We start from the raw sequence: 19,639 nt of genomic DNA, 5'->3' as shown, positions 1-19,639 counted from the left end.
TTGACCGGATCCTGCACACTACTCACAGTACGTTTCATTTTAATTGTTCCGTATTTATTTATGTTTCGTATTTACTTATGTTTCGTATTTATTTATGTTTCAGAGCTGGATCATCTCCTACTTCTCCCGCATCCATGGCTTCCACATCGATCCTGCGTACGTTGACGCCATGCCCAGGGCCTCCAGATACGTTCTCCAGAGGGGGAACAATGCGGTGGGACCATATCGTGGGTACTTGGACCGCACGATGCCCGACGACGTCACCTGGAGGCCGTTCAGCGACTACACTCAGATTGTCCCCTTTGACGGCATATCTCTATATTCTGGTTGGTTGGCATGCGGGACTACCATCATGGTCCGGTATCTCCCTGAGCGGTGCATGCGGCAGTTCGGATTTGTGCAGATGATAACCAGGTCACCCTTTGAGGCTGCTCCCGACACAGTGACTAGAGTGCAGCTCACTGCCATGTTTGACGATTGGGAGCATCATGTGGTACCGGAGGAGTACCGTCGCATGCGGGTCACCCAGGACTGGCACAGTGTGAAGGGGTACGTCACATGGTTCTATCGGGTGTCACATCCTCTGCTGACACCCGACGCTCCCGGCGCTCCTAGGCCAGCACACGAGGAGATCCTGGAGAACCAGCAGGCCGAGGATGACCACGCCATTGATCTCCTGCCGATCTGCCAGCGGATAGAGATGCTTGGGCGGGACGTGTTGGATCGAGGTGTCGTTCATCAGGGCGGTCCAGAGGCAGTCGCCGTGATGGAGATGATCGTCACTGATGCGGGCCGTGCAGCGGCATACAGGCGGCAGAGGAGGGCCCAGGGTGAGAGGGTTAGGCATACCCAGTAGTGGGCGGGTTTATTTTTTTTTGTTTTCGGATTGTATCTTTCGTACACTATTATTATTTGGATTTGGATCGGATCGATTTGTATATATCATTTTTCTTATCATATTAATATATTAGTATTTTCTGTTTATATATCGATTATTTTATTTGCCGTCTATCTTTAATTCCAAAATCAAAAAAAAAAAAAAAACACAGTTTCTGCATAATTCGGAAGTTCATTTCCGAAACCCTCCAAAATCTGAAAAAAGGTGTTTTCGGAAGTTCATCTCCGAAAACACCCCCATTTGGTGTTTTTCGGAGATGAACTTCCGAAGTCTGAGAAATTTTTAAAAAAAAAATTACTTCGGAAGTTCATTCCCGAAGCAGGGGTAAACTGAGTTTTTCGTTGGGGGTGACCCCCATAGGGAGGTGGGTAAAGAAAAAACCTAAAAATAAGGCACAAGTGGATAATGGAGTCAAAATGACTCAACAAGGCACAAGTAATAAAAATTGTGAACGATTATGGATTTATGTGATTGATTTTCATTTTTGAATGATTTTAGATTTATGTGATTGATTTTCATTTATGAATAATTGTCTCATTGAGATTGGTTTTACATTAATATAAAGAAATCCTGTCTCAAAACACATTCTACTTCAACTGTGATTGCACATGTTCCTATATTGGTTTGGCAATATTTCTTATTATTTCTAAATTATTTCTAATCACAAACATGCTCATTTCAAGACCAAAAACCAATTATGTTATTATGCTATTGTTTAAGCACGTATTCGCTATTTTATGCTTATGAAGTAGTAGAAATTATTTAGTCTTTTTGATCATGTAAACTTAGCACAAAGGACACAAACAATCAGTTAAATTTTGAGCATACTTTTCTGATCTCTCCATCATAACCAGTCTTCACATCTACACTACTCAACTTAATCATAGCTTTTGGAAATTCATAATCAAACCTTAACCCCAATAACCCTCTAATAAACCCTCCATAATTTTGCACCACCCTTCTTGTAGCAGAATCTTCCCAAAGCCTCTGGTCTGACTCTAGAACCCCGTTACCATCGCGCACATTCTTGAAGAAACTCACATCAAATTTTGCTGGAGTATCTTTATCCAAAGCCACCTTTCTCAAACCATCGCCGTTTTTCGGACATATTACTTGAAGTTGGGATAAGAAAGCTTGGTTTATAGAAGGATCAGCATTACCAGTTGGTGTGAAATTGTACATCCGATAACTGAAGAACCTGCAATCTGTCTGGCCTATTGTATGTGCACCTTCACACAAAACAAGATATCATGTTTTGCGTGTAAACCAAATACTAGGAACATGTATGATATGTCTGCAAAAAATTGAACTAGTATCGAAAAAATTACCGAGTAAGGTAACAAGGTCATGATCATCTAGACCTTTGGCAGCAAATTTTTGTCTGTGGACAGAAACAGGTTCAAGTGGAGAAGGCAAGTTTGAGGCTTGAGACGATAAAGAAATCCTTCCATCTCTTCTTCCGGTTGGTACTGACCAACTTGGGCCATCGGTCTGTCATATTAACAAATTAGAAGTGTTAATTTTTTTCATGGTTCCTTAAAAAACACAAGGTGTTGTGTGCGCGCGTGCGAGTGGTTTGAGCGAGTTTGAGTAGGTTTTAATACCAAATCGACAGCATCACGAGCTGCTAATGCTAGGATGTCAGCACATGAGACAACTCCAGGGCATACAGCCTCTATTTGTAATTTTGCATTGTCTATCACTTCGAAACCTCTTAGACCAAGGTTTGTCAAAGAATTCCTCTCTGCGGAGAACCCTGCAATCAATATGGATCCATCGCAGCCCTGTGGAAGTGGAAGAGATACTGTCAAATGATGATGTTAGTAACATTTATTTATATAAGGAGGATGGTTTAGCTTACTTGGACAAAGCAATCATGGAAATGAAGTCTGAGCAAGGCAGGAGCAATGGTTGGATCGTTGTTGAAGTACGATACAACTGTGGACCGAACGATGGACTCGGCTGTTGGACACGAAGTTGAATAAAAACCAGTTTTCAGTTGGGCTTTAACTGTCAAACTCATCACCAAAATCACCAGGAAGCAAAATTTCACAATCATTTTGTACTAATACAATGAAAACTGAAACAAGTATTCTTTTGGTGACAAAACTTCAAACTTGGTTTGCTTGCAGAGAATTTGTATCACTGATTGTCACTTATTTATAATGGTTTTTCTCTAGGCAAAAAGTAGACCTCACACTATACAATTAAGCTTTTCTTAATTCATTTATAAAGAAAGTGGATTATAAGGTGTTGGCCAATTAACCAAATACATTTCCATAAAATAGAAATTTAAGTGGAAAAATTATAAAAATGATTCTTCCACATGAATAAAATGATGTGAAATACACTATCTTATTTTTTATGCATGCTTTTGAAATGTGAGTAAGTTAAAAGATGCTTTCCCATTTTTTGTTTTGAAGTTCATACTTGAGAGGCCATTCCATAACTCTCTTCTTATCTTTAGTGCATCTGCTTTATATATTCCTCAACGCGTTCCAACTTTCTTTATTTCTTATATTTGTCTTTAATGTTCAGCTTTTTTTCTTTTTTAACTCTTTACATTTTTTGGTTTCATTCAGACTAGTTGGTTCATGTATTTAATTGAAAAGTTTTAGGTATCGATCACTTTCTTACCACAATCTGAAATGGTGCAACAAATTAAAGTTGATTTACTATCAAGCACTAAGAAATAAAATAATAGTTGAATTACAATAAGATAATGTAGTAATCTACAAAACATAGCAATGTGAAATTCTCTTATATGATCATGCATGGAAATTCTGATTAACAGTTTTGGTTTTGTTGGTGAGTTAATCAGTAGTAAGTATTATCATTATAAGAAAATACTAAATATTTGCTGCTAAATTGTAACTGAATTGCCATTGACGCGAGGAAGAGGAATAACTTACATAAGTTTTTGGTTTGCTACCTTATTTTAGTTCTCACAACACACTGACAACCTTAACAACCGAAAGAAAAACAAGAATACATAACATGGCACAGTTAAACAAACAGAAAGACACATGAGAAACAGCTGCAACCGTTTCTTCTATCCAGGATTGGCATCTGGACAAGGAGGAACTGCTATATCAGTGACTCCTTCTAACATCAACACCACACCCTTCATTGTTGGCCTGAGAAGAGGATCATCTTGGATATACCAAAGTGCCACCTTAATCATATTTTCCATGACATTGTTATCAATGACTTCCCAAGGTACAGGCTTATTCACTTCTCCTGCAATAAAGCACTTGTAAGCCCAACTAGAGAGAAGAATCTCATCGGGATCCAACACATTAACATTTAGGTTTCTTCTGCAACACAAAATTTCCAGCAGCATTGTTCCATAGCTATAAAGATCCGCCTTCAGTGATATTGGCACGTTCTTGTTCCATTCCGGAGCCATATAGCCTCTTGTCCCTCTAACCACCGTGAATGTTCTGGTTTGAATCAATCTTGTTCCATTCCAAATATTCTGTAGCTGAATGTAGAAATCTCTTGATTGAATCAATCTTGGATAATATATCAGCTAATTGATTATTCCGAATATTCTGTAGCTGAAACACGAGATTCCTGTAGCAATAAAAATGCCTGATTCACTTGATAGATCAACTTCTGCAGTCAGGTGTCATACCAGACATGTTATGACATCTTGTTTGACATTTTGAAGCCTGAACGCTAGGTCATCTTGAATTTCTTTCAACATGATCTTCCTCAGTATGTTTTACCAAAATGCATGCCAACCTTAGAGAAACTACAATCTCCAATGTTCTTTAGGGCTGTGCTAATCTCCTGAATGGTAATTGGTTGGACAAGTTGTTCTCTTTGTTCCATGGTAAGCTAGTTACCTCTCCTCATAGCATTTATATAAATATGATTCAGTTTGTCATCAGTGGTCCCCATAAGAGCTTAATAGAAATCCATCACCTCTTTTTCAATGTCTTGTTGCTGATGGATAGGAGTGCCATTAGATTTCTATAGCATCTGTAGGCTTCTATTATTCTATTTAGTCTTGAAAGTTGCAAAGAAATAAGAGTTGTTACCATCACCCTTTCTTAACCACTCTATCTTTTCTCTCTACATAAGGACTTTTTCCTCAGTTTCTTGGTAGTTGATAAGTTGCTCAATAAGGGCTTTGATGTTCTCAATTAAGTGAGGGTCCATTCTATTGTTGATCAGTTCAGTTTGAGCTGTTCTTAGGTCCTATCTGGCTTTCTCCATGTTCTTATTTAAATTGGCCAGGGACTTACTAAATTGCCTAAGAACAGTCTGCAGTCTCTTAAGTTTGCACCATAAGACTTGCATTGGCCTACCTCTGCAGGGTTTCATCCAACTCTTATTTATCATATCATCATAGTCTTCAAACTCCACAATACAGTTACTGAATTTAAATTTATGGGGGGCTCTTTGTATCTTCTTCTTCTCAAAGAGATAGAGGATGGCATGATCTGAAACATTGGGGGTTAGGATGTGCAAAACAGTATCCATATTGTCAAGGAACCAATCTTTGTTACCTAATACTCTGTTAATTCTAGAGTATATGGTACCAATGGAGTGTTTATTGGACCAAGTGAAGTAGTCCCCAGTGCTATCCATCTCACTCAAACCAATGTTGGTCATCATACCCTATAGGTCTTTGTACTCATACTCAGTGACAATCTTACCTCCAATCCCGTCCTGAGATTTAGCAACATTATTGAAATCTCCCAGAATGCACGAAGGACCATGTGTAGAGTTTCAATATCCTTCCAAAGTCCTTTTTTGTTCTCTAATTGGTTATGAGCATATATAGCAGTTATCCAGTGCTTTAAGTTACCAATAGTATCATATACCCCATAGTGGATGAATTGACTTGAGGAGTTAACAAACTTAACATCAACCTGCTTCTCATCCCATTGTAGCCATATGTGCCCATTGTCATGGTGCTGATAATTGTTTATATAATTATTAGCAAGATGCAACTTCTTTCTAATCTCTTTTGCTTTACTACTTTTAACTCTAGTTTCAACTAAAATAGTAATAGCAGGGTGTAACTCTAAGAGTTGGGAGCTAATCTCCTTGAGTTTCCCCATCTTATTAAGCCCCCTTAAGTTCCACGACACTATCATTTTCCAATGACCAAGGCATCCGGAGGATCCACCTTTAATGCCCCAAACCCATTGATATAATTTATTCCTGAAGTTGAAGCAGAATGTAAGATACCTTTACCCCTGTCTCTGGTGGCTTTGCTAGCTCTGATCCATGACTCATCATTTGATTCCTCTGGTGTTATAGTTGCAACCTTAATGTTTGTTTTCTTTGGAGTGTGGACTGGTGTTGGCTCCTTAGGTTCTGGTGGTTTTTGCTTAGGCCTCCATTGTTATGCTTTTGGCTTGCTCTCACAATTGTGTTCAACTCTTTGGCATCACTCACAAAAAGTAGGCTTCCATTCATACTCAATTTTGTGGATAATTTTCCCTCCTTCACAATCCTTGATTGTTATTTCAGTTGTCAATTTCTGAGTGATGTCCACTTCCACTAGTATGCGGGAATATGAGACTCTCAATTTACCAGTTGTGCATTCATCAGTTACCAAGGATTTTCCAATAGCACTGCCAATCTTGTTCAAGCTCCTTACCCCCCAAAGATGAAGTGGAAGCTGAGGCAATTTTATCAAGATTGGTAGGGTTCTGAGTAAATCTTTCTTCAGATTGAAATCCGTTCTCCACTCCTTCAGAATCATTGGCATATTCCTGATTGTAAAAGGCCCTTTCGATGTTAAGAATAATAAGGAACCTTAGCATATTGAAATGTTAAAAATTGATTATATTGCAATGTTAAATAGTGACTATATTACACTTCCAAAATTAAAAACAAATCAAAACAAGTGTCGCCAGCTAAATCTATTGGTGGTTCCATCGTTGACTTTTCCGTATTCGATTCCTTCTCGATGTTGTTCAATCTTTCGAATTCGTGCATCCTATCGAGAAAAAAATCCGACCACGTTTGGGCATTTGCGGTAGAATGAGTCGCCCATTCCGGTGACGTAGGTGGTATGGGGCATCTCGGTTTCAAGTAAACTTGTACAAAATGACTTGATTTTGCAAGCCATCCAATACACATGATGCGATCATTTGGATTTCTAGGTGGTGCAGTGCGTAGCGTAAAAAAGGTTTATGAAAACCCGTATCGCGTAAGTCAATGCACACCCTATCATATGCACATGCAATAAGATGCTCCATTTCCAGGAATCTCATCCATTTTTACACTGGTGCGTGACCTCTCAACCAAGGAACAAGAGATTTGTAAACTGCTTCAAATTTATATATCTCTCCATATAACCGCGTGTATGAGTCTTTATGCGTCTTCAACTCTTGGATAAGTTGATGACGGACAAGCGCATGATTATCCTCTCCCTTACCAAGCAAAGTCGAAACGGCCTGGTAACCGCAATTATCGCCCCCCCTCAACATTGACGATCCGCTTGATGTATTTGTGCATAAAAACTGGCATCTCGTCGATGAATGGAATTTTTAGTGGAATTGGTGTCGGGGCGGTTTGCTTATGCGAGCTCCTTTCATGGAACCTTTTTGATATTTAGGAGTTGGTGAATCGGGAAAAAGTGAATCAACGTGCTCACAATAAGAAGGAGACTGTGTAGTCGAGTTGTCATTCGGTGTAGGCTTCATTTTCTTCGGAGCACCCTTTGTCTTTATTGATTGAGAAGGCGATTTCATGTCGGTTGTTTCGGGATATCCAACTGTCCTCAATTGTTCTTTGATGTGGAGTTTCATGTTGTCATCGGCCTTCGAAAATCTCTCTTGTATCGTTTCTAATTCGGTAGAAATAGAGATATTCGGTGTACCTCCTTCCATGCAACCATCATCATCAAAACTAAGTCTTTTCCAATGAGGGCTAACTTTGTCCATTCTTATTGGCTCACCTAGTTTCATATTTTTAGCAATAACACAAGTACACGGGAGACCATATGTTTTAGAAATAGTGCAACCACATTTTCGCTATCGAAACCTACAGTTTCACCTCGTTTTACCTCGTGAAAAATATAGTTCAACCAGGGCGAGACATATTGTCGATCAATTGAGAATAAAGAATGTTGTCCTTAAATCGATGTTCCAACACCGTAATGCTTCGACCAAATGTGGTTTGTATCTCATTATGTTGGTTTTTAATCATGAGATTTACGGAGTCCCAATCTCGACACAAGTCACCCTTGCTATTACCCAACCAATTTTTCAAACTAGCATGTGCCGACTCAACTCTGTTGGTGGTTGTATTCTCAAGGTGTTAGACATTATCAGTCCACGCACACAAAAACTTCTCCTTCACCTTATCAAGAATGGTGCTTTCAACATATTTCAATAAATCAGGATACTTTTCACACACTTTTCGAAATTGAATGACAGAATCGGCATATAATTCTTTTGTCGAAGAATTTACAATACGATTCCATGCGTCCATAATTTGTTCAACAATCACACCGTGCTTCACCAATTTTCCACCTTCGGACTCTACTTGTTTCGTCCTACCGCGAGTTTAACCATACTTCTCACATTACATGTTATGTGATATCGACAAAGTAATGCATTAGAAGAAGGAAATACCTTTGCCACCGCATTCATCAACGCGATATTGCGGTCTGTAACAATCGCCTTAGGCATCTCGACTTGGTCCTTCAAAAGTGACTGACACACCTCTAATGCCCATGTAAAATTATACTCTTTTTCACACTCCAAAAAAGTAAAACCAACGGCATATGTCTTCTCGGTAGATGTAACACCAACCATCTCAAATAATGGAAGTCTATACTTGTTGGTCTTGTAGGTAGAATCGAGAATGAGCACTGTCGAGAATGTGTTGAACAACTTTATCGAATCCGGATGAGTCCAAAAAATATCTCGGGTCGTAACTCCATCGTCGCAAATTCTGTACCAATGTTATCATCCAACAATTTCAACAGTTGTTGCATCTCACTCCTATCTCCCCTAATCTCCTTGTTAGTGCGGTATCAGATGTTATACACTTGACTTATATTTGATACATTGTCGGTTGGATAAGATTATTTTTTTCTGTTTCAATGTGGCAAGTATATTTTTCGGTTGGATAAGATTCAAGGTCATGTCACTAATACATGTCTCCGCTTTCGGTTTGAGCCGACATACACTAGGATGACCTTGTAACTTTGAGCACAATTCATGGTTATGCAAACCACAAATAACACTAAATTTTCACTTTTTGGTAGCCAACATGTAACCACGAATTTTAAAAGGACACTCACATTTTCGACTACCCGTGTCGTCTCTTTTAAACTTCCGTAGAGGAGTATGGTATTTCCCGCTTCTTTCGCACAACATTGTTACAAAAGCGTTTCTTCTTTCTGAACCATTATCCGATCTTCCTATTACCACACCAAAACCAAGTCTAGTTGCAGTCCTACGAATCCATGTGAGCATGCTATCACGATCATCAAACTCTTGATTGTTATTAAAGTCACCACCGACATCTACCGCCTTTACGACAATCCCTTGAACATTCGGAGAAACATCGTTTGTAGAAACTAATTCTTTTGAGATATTATCGGGTTGCACCATAACTATTTGTAAACAATAGCAAAAAAACAAAAAATTACAATACTGCTGTAAAAAAACAGCACAGGCATATTCCGTAGATGTGCATACAGAACGTGTTCATCTTCAACACGTTCTGGAGCTGTACCTACGGAAGCGACATTACTTTTTTTTACAAAAATTTGATGATTAATGTGAGCAATGTAATGGACAAAGTTGAATCTTTATCTGAAATTTAGTTTTCTCTTGCTCCCTTTGTTTTGTTGGACTAAAAAGTTGAAGCTTTGAAGTGAAAAATGATATTGATGATGTAGGGTTTTTTAGGTTGGTGAATATGAGTGTTGAAGAAGAAAAACAATAATAGGGGAGTGATCGTGCTGGTTCAAAATATAGTAGAAAGTTTATGAGCTATATCTACGGAATATTACGACGCTAAGACGTTTTGTAGATGTAGCTACGGAAGATTCTCTGAACTGAATTATTATGATTTTTCCCAAGGTTTATCAATTTAAAATACTTTCGTAGATGTGACTTCGAAAAAGCCAAATTTTAGTAAAAAAAAAAGTGGTTCCTAATATGTATCTTCGAAATCAAGTGGCATAAATGATATTGCACTAGATGTCTAAGAAGATCAAGAGGTGAATTGAGATATTCTCTTTATAAAATGGGGCGGGTAGCGGGTGACTTCTACCTGTTTCCACGGGTACTCATTGCCATCCGTAATTACAAACAATTTACCTCGCATTGTGAAATAAGTTTAGGTTGTTATTTGGGTTGTCAGCATCTCTTAAATGCCGAAAATGCACCTATTCTTAAAAAAAAAAAACCCATGTTGTACATGAACCGGTGACGAGTCTTAAAAAAGATAACTAGTCATTCAATAGAGTTGTGTCCTTCCAGCTTAACAGTGGTTGTTTAGCGACTGATTTTGTATTCCTACTATGGCTTCATCCTCCCTTGTTCTGTTATTATTACTTTTCTTGTTGATGCTAATTACAACAGATGCTAGAAACACAATTGAGAAAAATAACTCCAGTATCTTTAGGTTGGGGTCTTCACTCTCTCCTCAAGGCAAAAACAGTTCATGGTCATCAAGTTCTGGCCACTTTTCATTCGGGTTTTACCCACAAGGTAGTGACTTTGCTGTTGGGATATGGTTGGTTAATCCATCTGAAAATACAACCACTGTTGTGTGGACTGCTAACCGAGATGATCCACCAGTCTCCTCTAAATCTATGTTGAATTTGACAGAGCATGGTCTGCTTCTTCAAAATGGAAACGGAGACTCACCTAAAAAATTAGACTCAGGAGATTCATATATAGTCTCATGGGCATCTATGCTTGATTCTGGAAACTTTGTGCTTTATGATGAGCATTCAAATGTTATCTGGCAAAGCTTTGATTACCCAACAGACACCATATTAGGAGGTCAGAAACTGACTATGGGTCATGCTTTAATCTCTAGTATTTCCAAATCAGACCATTCCCCTGGAAATTTCTATCTCACCATGCAAGATGATGGAAACCTTGTTGCTTATCCTTTTTATAGCGGAGTTAGCGAGCGCGATGCTTACTGGGCTTCAAACACTCTGTATGAGATATACCAACAACTCAGTCTTAACATTCAAGGCTTTCTTTGTCTTGAATCAGTTTCTGATCCTACTAGTACGTTGTGTTTCAACAATGGCAACGAGCAAACAACAAGGAAGTCACACAACAACACAACTTCAATCTACCGTGCAACACTAGACGTAGATGGAAACCTGAGATTGTATGAGCACCAATTTCACTTTGAGGGCAACAATAGCTCTCGTGTGGTAACGTTGTGGCACGCACTCAATAGTACATGTCAAGTGTATGGGTTTTGTGGGCTGAACAGTTATTGCTCTTCTAACATTAGTGGTGCTGATGTTGCCTGCAAGTGCTATCATGGTTTCACCCCGTCTAATACTAAAAGCAGTCCAAACACGCCTATAGACTGCGTCCAGATGAATAACAAAGATGATTGTGAAAGAAGTGAAGGCCTGAGGTTGTTGTATAATTTTACTCAGATTAAGAATTTGTTTTGGGGCGGTATTCCTTATTCTGTCATACCCTTGGTCGACATGGAAACTTGTGAAAAGGCTTGCCAACAGGATTGTTTTTGTGGGGGAGCACTATATGTAACTATATACAGCAGTTGCAGTAAATATAGGCTTCCGCTTATTTATGGCAATATCCGAAATTATTCTATCACTGAGTCTGTGGCCCTAATAAAGTTTCCTTCTTCAATAATTAGTATTTCACCTCAGACCTCAAACGACACCAACACGCCTAAGCTCAAGTTTGTTGTTGACAACAAGAAAAATCTGATAATGATTCTTAGTCTTACTTTGGGTGTCGTTTCATTGATTTGTTTGATCATGGCGGTGTCCATTTTCTTCACTTACAGGCGTCAAGTTAATAGGTATGCAATGTTGTCTGAAAGTGAAAAACTTGATTTTACTAAAGAATGTTCCTTGCGATCATTTTCTTTTGATGAACTTGCAAAATCAACCGGGGAATTTTCAGAAGAGATAGGGAGAGGGTCATTTGGAACTGTTTATAAAGGTAAAATAGGCGACAATAACAGAAGTATTGCTGTGAAGAGACTGGAGGAGAGAATTGCCGATGAAGGTGTAAGGGAATTCCAAGCTGAAATTACGGCCATTGCTCGAACTCATCACAGGAATTTAGTTAAGCTTATTGGTTTCTGCATAGAAGGATCTAAGAAGCTCCTTGTTTATGAATTTGTCAGCAAAGGGTCTCTTGCAAATCTCCTCTTTGAACGGGAAGCAGGACTATCTTGGAAAGAGAGAATTAAACTTGCATTAGATGTAGCTAGAGGACTACTGTATCTACACGAAGAATGTGAAGTCCAAATCATCCATTGCAATATAAATCCTCGAAATATACTTATGGATGAATCGTGGACTGCAAAAATATCTGATTTTGGATTGGCAAGACTATCAAAGAGGGGCAATTCAAGAACTAAAATTGGGGATGATGGCAGAAGCAGGTACTTGGCACCTGAATGGCAACAAGAGGTTGCATCAGTATCAGTAAAAGCTGACATTTACAGTTTTGGAGTGATATTGTTGGAGATTATCTGCCGCAGAAGAAGTATAGAGATGAATGATATTTCCTCATCTGATGAAATCCTTCTCTCTAACTGGGTATATCAATGTTATGCAGCAGAGAAGTTAAACGAGCTTATCCGACATGATGAAAAAGATGTGGATTGGAAAATATTGGAAAGAATGGTGAAAGTAGGGCTGTGGTGTGTGCAAGACCACCAATCTCTCCGTCCTACAATGAAGAATGTAATACTGATGCTAGAAGGTTTGAAAGACATTCCAGTTCCTCCAGCTCCATCTGGCTCAGTTGGATAGTCTTGTAGGAACATTATGTATTGTTTCTGTTGTTTGTGATTTGTGATTTGTGCTATTGCAGTTTGATCATTTTAATTTATGTTGAATTTGTGCCACTCGTATAAGTCATATGTAATATAGATATTTGTTTAGTATTTTCATGTATGGTTTGTTTATTTCATGTACTTCTGGAGTTTCATTTGTTTTTCTTTTATTGTTATTTGAACTGTGTTGTTGCGATGAAATTTATCAAAATCTAGCTTCTGTGTTTGCTACTAATGGAAGACGTGTAATAATATTAAATATAGGCACTATCATATATGAGTATTTCTTTCTGTTGTGATACAAATCTCCTAAAAGAAACTACCATACAAACAGATCAAACGCATGATCCCTTCCTCCAAAATCCAGTCTCTATGTTTCTTCATTTATGTGTAAATAGTTTGAAATTGACAACAGACCTTACATTGACTCTACGAGCAAATTTTGAAAAATTTAATATTGGTACGGGACACTGCACAGTAGGAATTTGATTACAAAAAATGATCCGAGTGTTTTTGGCACATATAATAATCCATGCATGCATGAAACACAGTATGAGCGACATTCAACTAGATTCGGAAACAACTTCAAGAGAGTATATCTCGCTCGGTGGGTCGGGGGAGGCAAGAGTCTCCTGGATTACTGTTATATTAAACCCATCTTTGAGGTGGAAAGCTTGGATAGAAGATTTGCTCTGAATTTTTTTTCCGGGGAATATGTTCTATTTCAAAAGAAGTAATGCGAGAGAATAGACTTTGTACCTTTGGCAGTATTTTATCAGCTGAGGCTCTTTTGTCTGGTACTGCCCAGAGACTTAGTTGACGACTAACTGAGAGTTTTTTTTTGCCTTCAGTCTGGAGGCTTCTATCTCTAAGGCGAGAACCATGCCAACAATAAGGGCCTCTTATTCTGTCTAATTGTTACTGGCGGTGAACTCAAACTTCAAGGCTTTCTCAATGAGTATGTTGTTTGGTCCCTCTAATACTATTTGAGCACCATTTTCTTTCACTTTTGAGGTACCATTTACATATAGCGTCCATTCTGAGGGTGACTCCTTGTTTACAGGCAAGCTAAATTTGGCCACGATATCTGTCAAAACTTGTGATTTGATGCTTCTCATTGGGATATACTTGATATCATATTCTGATTACACTGCCTAAGCTACCATTCTTCCTACGAAATCCGACTTCTTTAAGACTTGCCGAACAAGATAATTGATTTTAACAAAGATCTTGTGACCTTGAAAGTAAGGTCTTAGCTTTCTCGCTGTGACGATGACAACTAGTGCTAGCTTTTTAATCTTCTAATAATGCACTTCAACACCTCTGAACACCATGAGTATGAAATGCACAGGCTTTTCCGTATTTTCTATCTCCTGAACGAGGATTGAACTCATCGCCTGATATAAGACCGAGAAATAGAGAAGTAACGGAGATTCCTCCAACGGGCGGGTGAGAATGGGAGGCAACGCGAGGAAGTCCTCACCTTTGAGAAAGCCTCTTCGCACTCAGAAGTCCATTCAAATTTCTCTTTCTCCTTAAGGGTGGCGAAGAAAAGGAAAGCCTTGCCACCTACACGCGAGAGGAAGTGAGATAGAGCGACAAGACGACCTGTAAGTTGTTGCACTTCCTTGATATTGGTGGGGCTTCTCATTGGGATGACTGTCTGACATTTATTTAGACTGGCTTCAATTCCTCTTCTTGTCAGCATGAACCCTAAGAATTTTCCATCCTGAACTCCAAAAGGTCACTTGACAATACTGACTCCGACTCAAACACCAGAGGCTTGGGCGTAGAGGCGCTAGTGGCGGCTTGTAGGCGTCACTTAAGCATTTAGCCATGACACACACAAAAATTGGGCTACTCGCTGAGTTATATTGTGGCCGACCTTCGACCAGCTAGTGGCGGCAAGCTGCCATTTGTGTCAGTGGTCATTTTACTTAGTGTGAAGTGTTGAAATACTTGGTGAAAGTAAAAAAGTTGCAATACTTAATATGAAGTGTTGTTATACTTGGTGAAATGATTTATTTCATCAAGAGTCGCAACCTTGTAAAACAACATCACTTAGCCTATAAATAGGTTATTTCAAATTTAGAAAGACATAAAATAAAAGGGAAATGTTAGATTTACACCAAAAGCTACACTAACACCGTATATACATACGGTTAGATGCACTTTTACCTTTTTTAATAATTTTTTCTTGCCTCAATTTTTGTGCTATAGTTGAAATGTTTTGAAAAAGCTAAGGTGTATATATGGTGTAGAGACTTCCTAGTGTAAACATAGCACACTTCAAAATAAAACTCTCATCTTCGATGTAAATTTTAAATTTCTCTCTTACTTACATTCAATTTTTTATCTATCTTATACAATTCAAAAATAGATTGAATTATCTTAGATAATGATGCATGTAGATTTTAAAACTGCATGTAGACTTTAAACAATTTAAAAGTATTTGAAATACTATTTAAAAAATTATTCATAGGTACAGTCCTTAATTCATTTAATCTACAATATTATTTAACAAATGGAAGTGTTTTTAAGTTTCTAAAACTTCTCTAATACTTTTACGTAGACCTTGACCAACAAGTCTTCTCTTAAACCATTCTACAAGGAAAGAAATGTCTTCCAATGAAAACAAAAGTAAAAAGGAAAAAGTAGAGTAATGTGACATAAATATCTACTCAATAAAACACGCCTTCTTAAAAAAAAAAACTTCCCTTTTATGTATTCATTAACCTACATTATAGTCAAGGTCTTCGTGAAGTATTAGATACGTTTTACTTTTTTCTACATTATTGAAGAATTAAAAATAGAAAAAAGTATTCATTAACCTACATTATTGTCAAACAGATGGAAGTGTTTTTAAGTTTCTAAAACTTATTTAATACTTCACGAAGACCTTGACTAACAAGTCTTCTCTTAAACATTCCACAAGAAAAGAAATGTCTTCTAATGAATAATTAAAAATAGAAAAAAGAATTGTATACTTCATATATGTCTCTAATATCATATCTACAATATAAGAAATTAACTGATCTGGAAAGTACAATTCTGCTCTTTTGCTTCCACAGTCTGCCACATGGACACCTTAATTGCTTTTCTTTTCTACAATCTACACCGCCACGTCTGATTTCAAAAAAGCCAAAGACCACCTTTACAAAATTTCCAAATATATTAATTTTATATTGCTATGTTTCTTGGAAAACACAATTATAATCTCTGCCATACTCAAACTCTTTCTCAAAGTCTTTTCATTAGGTTTTATTACTCTCTTTCTATCTACCTCTATCTTTTTGCTATTTCTCCATCTCACTCCCGTTTTGAAAACTGCGCCATCTTCCATCTTCATCCATCTTCAACCTCTCCATCTTCTATCTTCAACCTCTGCATGGCTCGTCCGATGGAAAAAATTACGGACATCAACGACACCAAGGAGTTGTGGAAAGTGGCGGTGAGAGTTGCCCATAAATGGAAGGTAGTCACCAACAACAAGGAGCACTTTGAGATGATCTTCCAAGACAAAGAGGTAAGTGAGCACATCTGTTAACTTATGTGTTTGCGTTTCAAAATATTAAACATATACCGTGTTTATTGTGTTGTTGTTCACTTGGTTTTTAAACTTCTGTTTGTGCGTGTGATTGTTCACATGGTTTTTTAACTTCTGTTAGTGTGTGTGATTGTTCATATGTTGTCGTCTATATTGTGTTTTGCGTCTTCGATCTTTACCGTTTTGAACGTTTTGTTTTTACCGTTGCTGTTGTTTCATGTGTTTCCAATATCTGTTCCTTTTTTATGGTTTTGAAGCATGTGTTCCTTTTCGTTACATTATAAATGCTGTTAATGTTTTACATCTTTTGCCTTTAATGTTACGGCATATTGTGTTTCTATATTTATGATGTTCATGTTTTTCATGTTTTGAAACTATGTTACATAATCTGTCATATGACGTGTATGAGGTTGTGTTCTGCATTTAACCTTTTGTATATTGCCAGGGCTGTGATATCCACGTGGTTGTTCCAACTGCATGCATGGCCGCATACAATGAGAAGTTTGAGGTGGACCGCACGTATACTGTGTCAAATTTTGCGGTGCAGCCTAATAACTTAGTTTTCAAACCAAGCTCCCACAAGTTCTTGGTGAAATTTACTGGAGGAACTGTTGTTGGTGATGTTGACAAACATGACATACCCCCCAAACCACGCCCCTTCACCAGTTTCCCTGACATCATTAACGGAAACTATCAGAAGAATGTACTCATTGGTAACACTACATCGTGATATCCTTATATTGTAGATTATATAGTAGCTAATATACTTATGTTCTTCGTTTTCAACAATCCCTCAGATGTTATTGGTATGCTCGAGAGTGTTGGGTATCAACAGACGTAAAGTGGCGGAAAAAAATTTCAGGCTAATTTTCTACTGAGAGATGCAAGGTATGTCGTTCAACCATCTAATTTTGGCCATTTTTCATCTATTTCATGTCTTATAATGAGCCCATTTTAATGTCTCCAGCAACAACACCATAAATTGCACCCTTTGGGAGGGCTATGTCAAACAGTTTTTTAAGTTTAACGAGGACAAAGCTGCCACAAGTGGGCCGATTGTTATTTTGATTCAGTATGCAAATTAAAAGTTAAAGAAGCTGGTATGTTGTTTTATCGTAGGAATTTTAATCCGCGACAGTCACGTAATTTGAGTGCATTGTTATTTTTGCTTCTGTCACGTAATTTGATTGTATTGTTAATTTTTATTGTAGGCCAATACCCTCTCTTTGTTACCAACACATTCCATGTTACCAAGCTCCTTATCAATGCAGATTTGCCGAGTGTCAAGGACTTCCTTAACAGGTGGCTTCCATGCTATATTTGTGTTTAAAGTCATCTCATTTTTTATTCCTCTCATGTGCAATATTGATTCTGATTTCCTCATGCAGTTTCCCAAAGGAATCGTTGCGTGCTGTTTCCACGCAACTAACCTCTCAGTCTCAACAATACTCCCGCACATCGACAAATGATAATGTTGGACAAAGTCATCTGCAGAAGTTGCTGAAAGGGGCTATTGCTGTACCACTCAGTGAGATGAAGAAAATCCGCGAGGTACCGTTACGCAAATGTGAATTATATCATTGAAGCAATTTGAGGATGTGTATGCTTTCTTAAAATACATATTCATTTTTTCATGCAGATTACTTTCTGTGCTACTGTTGCAAAAACCAGAAAACTCATTGCGTCTTCCCACGGATGGTACTACCAGTGCTGCCATGAATGCACTAAATCAGTTCGCAGTGACATGTTATATATTTTTTTGGTTGTTCTGGTTGAGCATTAATAACATGTTATATTTTTTTTGTAGGCTGGTATCACAGATCCATTAGAATTCCCATTAGATCTTGATGCTATGTTGGACTTGGATCTTGCTTTGAGGGTTAAATGGCAGCCCAGTTGGGACAGCGCCTCAGTTATAATGTTCATTAAAGATGATGAGTTTGTAAAACAATTGAAGGCTCCTTGGGCGGATATTCAGGTATCACTGAACTTACAACTCACATTTTCTTAATATTTACATCATCTATGTTGATACAAAAAAACTAATTCTGTTTATACGTTAAAGGTCGTGAATTCTGAACCATCTGTAACACCACTCCCACTGCAGGTATATATCATGAAACTATTTATTATAAATGCTTATATATTGCAAATTCTGTTGTGTGATAATGATTTTGAAACACAATTCGCATCTTCTGTTTGTATTTTGCAGATTAAAGAGAGCGTCGATAAAGCCAAAACTGATGCTGCAGATGATTGTGACGTTCCAACGGTATTCAATTTCAAACACCAAAGCATGTACTGTTACAAAGTTGCTGTCCTATACATATTCATAACTTATTTTTTATGTTATGTTTACAGGACTTAGAGATAACATCCAAACATAATCCGGAGCCTCTAACTCCCACTGCAAAAAGGAAGAATCATCATGGTTCCAGCGAGTCGACATCTGTATGTGACGGTGAACTATCTTCGACCAAATTGAAGAAGATCATCAAGTTGGAGAACAACAAGTAGTCGTACTCCTACTATTTTGAAACAATCCAACCATAACGTTTTTGTTTTCACTACTCAGTACTTTATCATATTAGGATGCTTTTGGATATTTCATTTTGGTTCACTGATGACTTTATCTTTGCATGAATGATGTAATATTAAATCCTGAATATTAAAAGCATTATACTTTTCTTCTAAATCCATATCTGTTACAAAAGTTAGACATGCTAATTGTAGCATTTTTATTTGATAGTCCATTTTGGTTCAATGAAGATTTTATTTCATAAACAGTAACTTTGTGTTACAACTTTGTACCCTTTTCTCTATTTCTTCCTTTTTTTTATTTGAACCTTTCAATATGGTTGCTTATTATATGTCACCCAGTTTTCTTTATAATAACAAATGATCTTATATATAATTTTTACAACATTACCATCAGGTGCATGATTTTTTTAGTCATAATCACCCATGATGAGATAGTTGAAAATTTTACTCAACAAAATGCATACCACGTTCATAAATATATGAGACAAACTGCATTTTGGAATTTAGTGGGATACCTTTTAATTTAGTATTAACTTAAATAACAAATAATAAAAAAAATCATTATCTATTCTGATATGGCACTCTAACGATTGTTCTCTACACTTTCAAATTTAACTAAGAATGATTAAACATAAATAAATAACACTATCAAA

The 19,639-nt window shown here is 37.5% G+C and overlaps 4 protein-coding genes across 5 annotated transcripts; 3 read left to right on the top strand and 1 right to left on the bottom strand.

Annotated features, from left to right (window-relative positions):
- Window positions 1-1,647: 1,647 nt before the first annotated feature.
- LOC131636282 (peroxidase 25-like) lies at window positions 1,648-3,050 on the bottom strand. The gene is made up of 4 exons (XM_058906909.1): window positions 2,760-3,050; window positions 2,503-2,682; window positions 2,227-2,389; window positions 1,648-2,127 (listed from the first exon to the last, which is right to left on the bottom strand). Exons 1-4 carry the CDS (start codon window positions 2,955-2,957, stop codon window positions 1,706-1,708), a joined length of 963 nt encoding a protein of 320 aa, XP_058762892.1. The 5' UTR covers window positions 2,958-3,050; the 3' UTR covers window positions 1,648-1,705.
- A 7,235-nt stretch (window positions 3,051-10,285) lies between these two features.
- LOC131636279 (G-type lectin S-receptor-like serine/threonine-protein kinase LECRK2) lies at window positions 10,286-13,009 on the top strand. Its single transcript, XM_058906906.1, has one exon. It carries the CDS (start codon window positions 10,407-10,409, stop codon window positions 12,873-12,875), a length of 2,469 nt encoding a protein of 822 aa, XP_058762889.1. The 5' UTR covers window positions 10,286-10,406; the 3' UTR covers window positions 12,876-13,009.
- Window positions 13,010-16,115: 3,106 nt separating this feature from the next.
- Window positions 16,116-17,543, top strand: LOC131636288 (uncharacterized). Its single transcript, XM_058906914.1, has 4 exons — window positions 16,116-16,424; window positions 16,891-17,158; window positions 17,243-17,333; window positions 17,413-17,543. Exons 1-3 carry the CDS (start codon window positions 16,287-16,289, stop codon window positions 17,284-17,286), a joined length of 450 nt encoding a protein of 149 aa, XP_058762897.1. The 5' UTR covers window positions 16,116-16,286; the 3' UTR covers window positions 17,287-17,333; window positions 17,413-17,543.
- A 110-nt stretch (window positions 17,544-17,653) lies between these two features.
- LOC131636289 (uncharacterized) lies at window positions 17,654-19,078 on the top strand. Of its 2 annotated transcripts, XM_058906915.1 has the most exons (7): window positions 17,654-17,747; window positions 17,834-17,996; window positions 18,085-18,143; window positions 18,253-18,423; window positions 18,511-18,552; window positions 18,658-18,717; window positions 18,807-19,078. In XM_058906915.1, exons 3-7 carry the CDS (start codon window positions 18,141-18,143, stop codon window positions 18,960-18,962), a joined length of 432 nt encoding a protein of 143 aa, XP_058762898.1. In that variant the 5' UTR covers window positions 17,654-17,747; window positions 17,834-17,996; window positions 18,085-18,140; the 3' UTR covers window positions 18,963-19,078. The 2 variants fall into 2 exon arrangements, with proteins under 2 accessions (XP_058762898.1, XP_058762899.1); XM_058906916.1 differs by lacking the exon at window positions 18,511-18,552.
- The last annotated feature ends 561 nt before the right edge of the window (window positions 19,079-19,639 follow it).

Source organism: Vicia villosa, unplaced genomic scaffold (assembly GCF_029867415.1).
Source record: "Vicia villosa cultivar HV-30 ecotype Madison, WI unplaced genomic scaffold, Vvil1.0 ctg.001687F_1_1, whole genome shotgun sequence".
Classification (NCBI taxonomy): Eukaryota; Viridiplantae; Streptophyta; class Magnoliopsida; order Fabales; family Fabaceae; genus Vicia; species Vicia villosa.
Note: the sequence above shows the minus strand (reverse complement) of the source record. Positions and strands in the feature narration are given on the sequence as shown.